The sequence below is a fragment of the Ichthyophthirius multifiliis genome (assembly GCF_000220395.1).
Source record: "Ichthyophthirius multifiliis unplaced genomic scaffold scaff_1120509251147, whole genome shotgun sequence".
NCBI lineage: Eukaryota > Ciliophora > Oligohymenophorea > Hymenostomatida > Ichthyophthirius > Ichthyophthirius multifiliis.
In genome coordinates this window covers 46,235-56,750 of record NW_004086159.1, presented here as the reverse complement: position 1 = coordinate 56,750, position 10,516 = coordinate 46,235, and the positions used below count along the sequence as shown (strand labels likewise).

General features: G+C 20.9%; 2 protein-coding genes across 2 annotated transcripts, besides 9 other annotated features; one reads left to right on the top strand and one right to left on the bottom strand. All coding sequences in view use genetic code 6, as the record gives it.

Annotated features, from left to right (window-relative positions):
• Positions 1-830: 830 nt before the first annotated feature.
• Positions 831-881: a microsatellite.
• Positions 882-1,938: 1,057 nt separating this feature from the next.
• On the top strand, positions 1,939-3,413 carry IMG5_149340 (hypothetical protein; the record flags this gene model as incomplete). The annotated part of the gene is made up of 3 exons (XM_004030938.1): positions 1,939-2,312; positions 2,567-2,810; positions 2,919-3,413. The coding sequence occupies 3 exons, from the start codon at positions 1,939-1,941 to the stop codon at positions 3,411-3,413; spliced, it is 1,113 nt and encodes a 370-aa protein (XP_004030986.1).
• Positions 2,469-2,531: a microsatellite.
• Positions 3,414-3,541: 128 nt separating the features above from the next.
• Positions 3,542-3,617: a microsatellite.
• Positions 3,552-3,636: a microsatellite.
• Positions 3,564-3,628: a microsatellite.
• Positions 3,593-3,636: a microsatellite.
• Positions 3,593-3,644: a microsatellite.
• Positions 3,593-3,648: a microsatellite.
• Positions 3,649-3,962: 314 nt separating this feature from the next.
• Positions 3,963-4,028: a microsatellite.
• A 1,137-nt stretch (positions 4,029-5,165) lies between these two features.
• IMG5_149330 (zinc finger lsd1 subclass family protein, putative) lies at positions 5,166-10,304 on the bottom strand (the record flags this gene model as incomplete). The annotated part of the gene is made up of 10 exons (XM_004030937.1): positions 5,166-5,216; positions 5,314-5,505; positions 6,133-8,474; positions 8,518-8,730; positions 8,754-8,838; positions 9,300-9,386; positions 9,506-9,788; positions 9,836-9,964; positions 10,003-10,100; positions 10,302-10,304. The coding sequence occupies 10 exons, from the start codon at positions 10,302-10,304 to the stop codon at positions 5,166-5,168; spliced, it is 3,483 nt and encodes a 1,160-aa protein (XP_004030985.1).
• Positions 10,305-10,516: the final 212 nt, after the last annotated feature.

Below are 10,516 nucleotides of genomic sequence, written 5' to 3'. Positions count from 1 at the left end.
TTTTTTGAAAAATATCTTTTTAGATAATTATATTAGTTAAGGGATTTTTTGATATAAAGTATTCAAAAATTTATTTATCTTTTCTATTTATTAATTTTATTTAATATTTTAAAAATAAATAAATTAAAAAAAATCATTTTTTGTTATATAAATAATTAATAATAATAAATATAAAGTATATAAATGTTTATTTTTAATCTTTTACATTGTTAAAAACAATTTTAATAAATAATATATATTATCCGATAAATCAAATTATGTAGAGCCGTAGTGAGAAAAATAATATTTATTATTAGAATTATTAAATTTGTTTGTAAGAAAATAAATAATATTAACTAATGAAAATACAATATATCTAATAAATAACATAAATAAAATTTAAATAAAACTAAAATTAATTTAAAATTTACATAAAATTTCTAAAAAATTGTAAAATAAACATTTCTAATAATACTCAAGAAAGATATAATTTTTTATTTAAAAAAAAATATAAATATATGTTTTTAAAAACATTAAATAATAAAAAATTATATTAATATTAATTATTTTCCAAAAAAATTATATAATAAATAAAAAAAGTTAAGAAAATATATAAATTAAAATATTATTGGATATAATACAAATTATTTATAAATTTATATTTATTAAAAAATATTTATAATTATTTATTAAATTTTTAATACTTAATTAAACTTGAGTATAATATTACAACCAAAAATATAAATAATTTTTTAAGATTTTAATTAATTTTTTATATAAATGTAAAAATATATATAAGTAATTAAATCTTCGATATATAATTAACTTTAGTTTTATTCTTTTTAAAGAAAAAAAATTAAACTTAATAAAAATTAAATTTTAATAAAATTATTTAATAAAAAAAAAAACAAAAAACTTAATTTTAACCATACATTTATAATAATTTAAAAAATATTAATAAATAAAAAGATATTTATATTTTAGTAAATATGGTATTGTATTTTTTTAAAAAAAAATATTATAATAAAGCAAATCTTATTTAAAATTTATAAATAAATTTCATAATATAATTGAGAATAGTTTATAATCAGACTTATAATATATAATGTTCTTAATTCTATATTTATAATATTTTGTATAATTTTTTTATTAATTTTAAAAATAAAAATATTATTATAAATTAAATTAAAAAATTAAGTTTTGTTTTCTAATAAAAATAATCAGAAAATTATAATTAAATAGTCAAATATTAAAATAAGTCAACATATAATATTCATAAAAACATTTATAAAATAGGTAACTAATGTTGTTTAATTAAAAACAATTTAAAAGAAGATTTTTTTTTGAAAAAAGAATTTAAAAAATAAAATAAATAATAAATTATATTTTAACCATTTTTTTTTTTTATATTAATAAAAAAAAGATTAAAACCAATTATACTTATATCCAGAAACAATTTATGAAAACAAATAAATATTATTAGTTTAGAATAAAGAAATATAAAATTAAGTTAAAAATATTTAGTTATATTTAAAATTTTAAATAAATAAATCAGGATTTAATATAAATGTATAATTCAAATTAAAATGTAAATTCAGATTTTAAAATTTCATAAATAGATTATGAATAATAACCATTTGAAAGTAAAAATGTAAAAAAAACAAAGGAATTCATACAAATTTTTATTAAAAATAAATAAATCTATTTTATAATATAATAAGAAAAAAGTCTTAGGCATAAAATACTTAAGTAAAAGTATATAAATTCCGATTTATTAATAAGTTATTGAAGAAGAATAGTCATCAGCTTAATTGGATAAGAGTATATAATAAATAAAAAACAATTTAAATTAATTACATGAACATTCAGCAAGAAATTGTAAAGGGGAAGAAAATATAGATAATAAATAAAATGAAAATTAATATTAATATTAGGAAAGATAAGTAGAAAAAGAAAATAATGTATCAATAAATAAAATAGATACAATAAAGAACAAATAATAAACTATCAATAAATAAATTGAAATAGTCTTGCTAATAATAATTTTAAGTTTCTCCTGATATTTTTATACATTTAAGGGTTGGGTCTATTAGTGAACATTATAAAGTAGGAAAAATATTAGGAGAAGATGATTTTGGTTAAGTTTATAAAGTAACACATAAAACTACAGATAAAGTAATGACTATGGAAACATTAAAAAGATAATCTTTAATAAAATAAGAGGAAGAATAATTATTTTCAGAAATCAAAATTTTAAAAAACTTAGATCATACAAATATTTTAAAATTAATAGAACTTTTTTAAGACAATAAAAATTATTATGTAATAACAGAGTAATATTAGTATGATAATTAATAAAATATATATATATATATATTTTTTTATATTTAATTTGAAATCTAAAATAAAATAAAAAAAAATTTGGAAAAATAAAAAATAATTTTATATAAAATAACTAAAAAATAATAAATAAAATAGGTAAAAATAAAATATTATATATATATATATATATATATATATATATATATATATATATATATATATATATATATCTAATTTTTTTTTTCCTTTATTTATAATTATATAGGTTTTGTTCAGGAGGTGATCTATTAGCAAAAATAATATATTTTAAGATTTATACTTAAAAAATGGCAGCTGATTTTATCAAATAAATTCATTCATTTTTAGTTTATTGTCATGCAAATAATATATTACACAGAGATTTTAAACCTGAGAATTTACTTTTTGATAACGATTTTAGAAATGCTAATTTAAAAGTAACATATTTTGCAAACTCAATAATTCTAGATATATCTAAATAAATTAATTATGTATTATGAACTGTATTTAAATTTTTGTATTTTTCTAATATTTTTGATATATATATATATATATTATTTTTATTTAATTAAAAGCCTTATCAGCTCCTGAAATAATAGGTATTTTTAAGCAATTTGTATTTTATATATATTTTAAAATTTTTGATTATAAAAAGAAAAAATTATGATGAGAAGTGTGATATATGGAGTTGTGGAATAATTTTATATGTAATTCTCTGTGGATATCCACCTTTTAACGTTAGAAATAAAGAAGAAATATTAATCAAAGTTAAAGCAGGGAAATTAAAATTTGATCAATAAGATTGGGATAAAATATCAAATGATGCAAAAAATTTAATTATTAAAATGCTCAATTATGATCCTAAAAAACGTATTTCAGCTTAATTAGCTTTAATCGATTAATGGGTTTAGAAAAATGCATAATCTATTCCTATAAATCAAAGGTGTTTTAAAATTTAGATATGTTTTATAGAAGTACAAAAATAAAATAGGCTATTAATATATTTATTATTAGTTAGATAGTTAATTAGAAAAAAAATGAAGAATTATAAATATCGTTTAAGTCATTAGATATAAATGGGGATGGAATGTTGAGTAAAGAATAACTTATATATGGATATACTTAAGTTTATGGAGATAAAAAATAAACAAAAGATTTGGTAGAAAAAATTATAGAAGATATTTATTAAAATAATACAGGAAAAATATATTTTAAAGGTTTAATATAAAAAAATAAAAATTATATAAAAATATATAAAAATATATTTAAAAAAATATATATATATATATATATATATATATTTATATATATATATATTTTTATATTTATTTAATTTTAGTCTTTTTAATATCATCATTTAATAAAGAAATTTTTTTTTTAAAATAAAATATTGAAAAGGCTTTTTGGTTATTTTTTGATACTAATGGAAGTGGATATATTACAAAAGAGGAATTGAGTAATATAATGCTTAATATAGAAACTGATTTTTGTAATGAAATTTTATTGGAATGTGATATATAAAAGAATGGATAAATATTTTTTAATGATTTTTTCTATATACTTATTAAAAAAAACCCTTAAAATAAATAAGTTTTCTTTTGATAAAATGTTTGTATAATTTAAAATATAAAAATAAATTATTAATATAATATATATATAAATATATATATATATATATATAATATACATATATATATATATTTATATATCAATTTTATTATTATTAACACTTTTCTTCATCCTTTTATTATTCCTCTTCATCTACAAAAATAGATTTATGAATTTATTTATTATGTTATTAATTATCAAACTTTTAAATTTCAATATATACATCTTTATTATATTTATTATTATTATCATAAGTTTACTTATTAGTATTATTATTATTTACTTAATTTTTTTATTTTTTTTATTCTTATCGATTTTAAACAAATTAAATATCATTATCATTTTCTTTTTAACTTTCATTTTCTTACTCTTCTTATATTTAATAATTAATTTCTTAAGTCTGGAAATTTTAATTTTTAGTATATAAATTTTCATTTTAATTCTGAAAATACAACTAAATACTTCCTGTACCTTACAAAATAGGATCATCTTTATCAGTTATATTACTAAAAATTTTTTAATTTTACTACTTTTCAAAGATAATGGTTCTGAATTCATGTTCCTTGAAATTTATTCCAAATAAATGCCATCTTCGGATTAATTTTTATATTTCTATTTTAAAACTCTTTATTTTTTAATTAATTTGGTAGGCTACCTAATGACAGGAATTTTGGTGATTTAATTATGACTATTTTCCTATTAACACATGTTTTAATCATTTCTATAAATTTACTTAAATATTTTAATTTTATATTTATTTATTTTATTTTCTGTATTATTAATCGAGTTTGCAACACCTGATAATTGTACATTACTAGTTTTTTATTATTAATTTTCCGTTTAAGAGAATTCATCATCATTATTATTGAGTTTCTAGAATTTGACCCAATATATAAATAATAAAATTAATATTGCAATTGAAAGTAAAGTAATAGCAGCTTAATAATACGAGTCATAATTTTATTCTATATTTACAACTACTTATTTATCAGAAAGAAAAATACTATCAATATCTTCATATACAGTAGCCGAATTAAAGCAATTGCACACAATTTAATCATCCAAAACGGCAAAATCTTAACACATTTCAAAAGCCGTACTTTCATAAGAAACTAGAGAAAGGCATATAGGATTTATTAAAGATTTAGCGTTTTTCACATCAAAAATGAATTAGTATTTCAAAGGCGTTTCAGTAATAATTTCTTCTATGCGTTCTAAAGGATTTCCTGTTTAAGTTTTCATATATTCTGAGGTTTTATATTTGCCATAATTATAATCATAATCCCATACTTTATATAAAACAAAAGGGAATATATTTCTTTGATTTCTAAATAAAGTTGTATTAGTGTATTTATGTGGATTTTTTTTATATGCTAATTATGATACACGCAGTTTTCTTCCTAGAGATTCATATTCAGAAGACAAAAAAAGCATATTTTTGGTGTCTGCTTTGGTGTTAAAGTTATCACTTTCGATGAATTTTAAAACTATTAGTTAAGGATCACGAGTTTCTTGGTTTAAGAGTTGCATTTCGGTTGTTACGTAGTGAGGGTATTTAGTTATTTCCCGGTCTAGAATCTATTTTATTATGTCATTGAGGCTTTAAATGTTTGTAAAGATATCGTGGCGATTAATAAGGTTGGTAGGGTTGTTTAGTTATCTCGAAATGGATTTCATTATGTTCAATATCATTAATTCGGCGTCTTTGAAATCCTCGATTTCGACGTTTTCCATGCCGATGATTTCTTATATACGACTTATGTTTTCTTTGATATATTATTATTTTAAAAAAGTGTTATCGGTAATTAATTATGGTAATTCGTTCCTTACGAAGCTTTCTATATAAGTTTGAGATTAAGAATTTGCTTAAGAAACTAATAATTAGGAATATATTCTTTATATAATTCTATCATAGATTTCAGTACTTACAGCAGAACAGTCAAAAAGTGTGTAATCTTCAGTACAATAACATATTTTTTCATATTCTTTACATTTTCCTTGATTATTACAATCTGCATCTGTTTTACAAATAGATTGATTTTTTATATAGATTTACATGAAAATTTAATAGAGAATAAATTTGTCCGCAAATTTATAAAATTAATATATATCAAAGGCTATGTCGTTCATTGATTTTTTATATTCGCTCACATTTAGTTATATTTTGACTTAAAATTATACAAATTTCAAGTTTTAGCTTATTACGGTGTAAACTAAGTATTACTAACCTTCATGGAGCATAAATTTTTCGGATCTCTAAATTTAATTAGAGTCGTTATCAATATTGAAGAGATTTTTTTAATTGTTGAGGTCAAATTTGGCATAAAGGTAATTTTTTTTTAAATCATAATCTTATTATAACTGTATTTTGGATTTGATTTCGTTATAGTATTCTTATTTGCTATTATATAGGTAAATTGTTAAAATCGGGTTAGCATTTAAATGAACTATTGCAGCTTTTATGTTCATTTCGAAAACTGTGGATAGCGGTTCTCCCGAAGTTTCTTTGAAAGTAATTAGAATTTCCGGAAGACACCTTTTATAGTCAGAACTTAAATAGTAATATTTTTCACATTTATTACATATCTAATCACTGCATTAACTACATAATGGGTCGATGGCTTCTCTGCATAAAATGCATTAAAAAAGTGAGTTTTTATACATCAAAAGTCTATCGTTTATACATTAGCAAGTGTAGTTAGTGTTTTCGTAATTGTCAGAACAGCTTTTACATTTCGCATCAGGGGTACATTAAATACATTTAGGATGTATACTGTTACAGTTTATGCATTTTTGGAATGTTTTTTCTGGTTCGGAGGTTAAGTAATATTCATTTGGAGTGCATTAAATACATTTTTTGGCTGTTTTATTGTAATGATAGGTATTTTGACACCATTAGCATACATTAACTTAAGTACAAATCATGCAATAGGGGTCAAAGGAAGTACATAAGAGACATTTTTCATTTCCTTAAGCGGTTCGGGGTTATATATAGGAGCCTTTAGGGCAAATGCAAGTATCTTTTCCAATTTCATCAGTTTTTTTTTAAAAAGTATCATAACATTTATCACAGAGTGTTTCACTTTTGCATGTATTGCATCTATTCATAAGAACATTACAAGCAACGCAATTTCCGCCCATATTAAGTTCAAAAGATTCACAATTCCTACACTCGCCTCTGCTTATTTGGAAATTTTTACTACATTTTAAACAGAAGTTAGGGCCGTCACATTATAAACAATTATTAATTAAATTAGAGCACATTTCACATATTTATAAATCTCCTTGTTTTACTAAAGCTCTGTCTATTTAACATACGCAAGAACCTGATACTAATATATTGTTATTTAGGCAATCTCCTGTGCAAATACCAGATTCATCAATACATTAAGTACAGTTTGTGGGACAGAGATAGCACAGCTTTGAAGAGGAAATATAATATTCGTTATCTTAGCATTTCTCACATTTATTGTCTATCATAAGTCGAAAATCGGGAAGACATTTTAAACACAATGTACTATCACAAATTTCACATTATGGGTATTTTAAACTACATAAATCGCATTAGCCTGAAGCATTTATAAGTACTTTATTATAGTTGCAGGAACAAAATTTGGTTATTTAATCTAAATAAAATCCATTTAAACATTTATCTTCGGAAACACAAGTTCCGGTTTCATCATTACATTGAGAACACTGGAAACACTAAAGGCATTTTAATTTGCCTTTTATATAATATTATCCAGGTAAGCAATTTCCACATGTATTATTGTCCATAAGTTTAAATCCAGTTTCACATTTAGTGCACAATGCATCTCTACACATAAAACAGTTTGGAACTTTTTGTTGACATAAAACACATTCGCCGTCTAAAATAAGTCTTAAAGCAGCCTAGCATATACATTCGGAATTCGAGAGGGTGAATCCTTTATCACAAGGACCTGTGCATGCTCCTGTTTCAATTGCGCAATTCATACAATTTGTATTACAGTTTGCACAAGCTTTCAAAGATGAAATGTAGTATTTATGAGCTCCACAGGGCTAACATGTATTGTTTTTAAATAGATAAAAGCCAGTTTAACAAACAGTACAATCATTAGAAAGTGTACATGCCGAACAATTTTAAGGACAAAGCTTACATGAGTTATCAGAAATGATGATATTTCCATTTATACATTGGCAGCCGAATTTATTTGGAGTGTAATTCGGGAGAGAGCATTAACTGCAGCCTGAAGAGGCACATTAGGTACATAAATAGCCGAATATTTCGGCACATGTTTGGCATTTTAATGTTTGCAAATTTACAACTTTATCACATGTACATTTTTTGCTAACTGCATCTTAAGTAAATGTAGAACGACATTTAAAGCAGCTTATTTCGTTACATTTAGCACAAAATTAATCTGCACAATTTAAGCATTTTTCTCCTAATCTATATTGTCCGATTGTACATTAGATACATGTAAAATTTGAAGACAAAACATAAGAATCAACACATGTATTACATCTTTCTATATTTGTAACTGTATCAAGAATACATTTAGAACCTATATTTTTATTTCTATTTTTTTTAAAAAAAGTTTTTTTTACATCCTTCAATTAATAATAAACATTCTTCACAATAACCTGATTTTACTATAAAATTTTAGGATACTGTGTCACATACACATTCAGAATTTACTAAAGAATAACCTTTTGTGCAAGAAAGACATACTTTAGAAGAATTACAAGTCAAACAGTTTAGATTTAAAGTACTACAGGCAATACATAAACCTAATTCTAAATAAAAGCCTAAAGCACAACCTAGGCATGTTTAAAAATTGCACATATTACAACCTATATTATATTTAGTAATGCATTTAACACATTAATTAACTAAAACATACCCTTCATCACATATACAACCTGAATCTATTTTAAAATTTAGTAAAAAATAAATAAAAAAAGTATAATACTTGTAAATCTAAAGGTATCAGAAACACATTTTAGGCATTAATTAAGATTACATTAGTAACAATTAGCATATTCTAATTAACATTTATTACATTATTTAGTAATAGGGTTATATATATCACCTTTTAAACATAAACAATACTTAAGGACTTTATCATATATTAAATCAGATGATTCACAAGTACATGAATCATTAAATATAGTTTTGACAATACAGAAACTAAAAACTTCGATTTAGCATTCAAGTCCGTCAGGTTATAAAATAGAACAGTTTACGCAATTGTTTGTGCCAGGTTTTATTCCTTATTTTTATGGAGTAGATGGACATCGAAAACATTTTTATCTATATTTCGACATCTTAAACATGTTCCCTTATTTTTAAAATTTTATTGATATGTTTTATATATTTATTTTTTTACATCACATGGTAAACAATTATTATTTTCGTCTAAATAAAAAGCACCTGAACATTAACATAACATAGAGTTTCCGTCTTCCCATACAATCTAAGTAAAATTTTTTTTACATTAATTGGGTTTACAGAAATATGTACCATTTATACAAGAATTACATTCAGTAGGACAAGTTGAACATGTTTCGTTTGTGGATTTGTTAGTAAATTTACGGTGATACAATCTAAACATGTGCCTGATGTAGGGTCTCTATTTAATAAAGGATCAGAACATGTAGATTATTAAGAACAGGTTAAATTTACACGGTCCCATTAATATTAAAGAGAACATTTTAAACATCTGAGTAATGTTGAAGACCAATAGTATCTTTAATGGGCACATTTAAAGCAGCCTGGCCTTGTTTTAATACTACTACATAATATTCTGGTATATGATTATACCAAAAATTCTTTAAATCTAATACATGATAATAATTAAGTATCCCAAAATCCATCACTAAATATATTTTTTTTTAATATTTATTTAAATATATTTTTAAGTACCAATTTTATACACATTAATCTTATGTTCGGCAATCATAGCATAAATTCATTTCATTCATTAGATATCCTGGCCTTTAACAACTTTAAATAGTTGGTGGATTACATATATTATTAGATAAAGTTCCTATACTAATTTTTTTTATGTATTTTGATAATGTTTTTTTTACCATATTTCACAATTTACTGCTAAGGAGCAATCAATACAATTGCCATTTACATATAAAAAGTTAGTTTGAATCTCGCATGCTTATATAACGTCTTGAATCTGGGATAAAATTAAATTGAAAAAATAAAAAAATATTGATAGAGTTAATACAAACATATTTTCTCTATATATAATTTTTTTTTAAATTCAAAAAATAAATTTTTCAATGTAAAAATTGATTTTATTTTTTTCAGAAATCAAATAAGTTTTTTTATAATAATGAAAAAATATAAAAAATTTAATATAAACTTATAATATTACCATGTTTTTTATATAATATTTATAATTTTAAACTATTCGTTTAATTTATATAATTAAATATAAATTTTTAATATATTTTATTATTTAATAAATAAAATTTTATAATATTTATTTTTTTCAAAATCATTTGTTTTTTAATTAAAATTTCAATTTTTCGTAAAAATATTTATTAGAATAAATATTTAAATTCCGCATATTTTAAATAAAAATAAAAT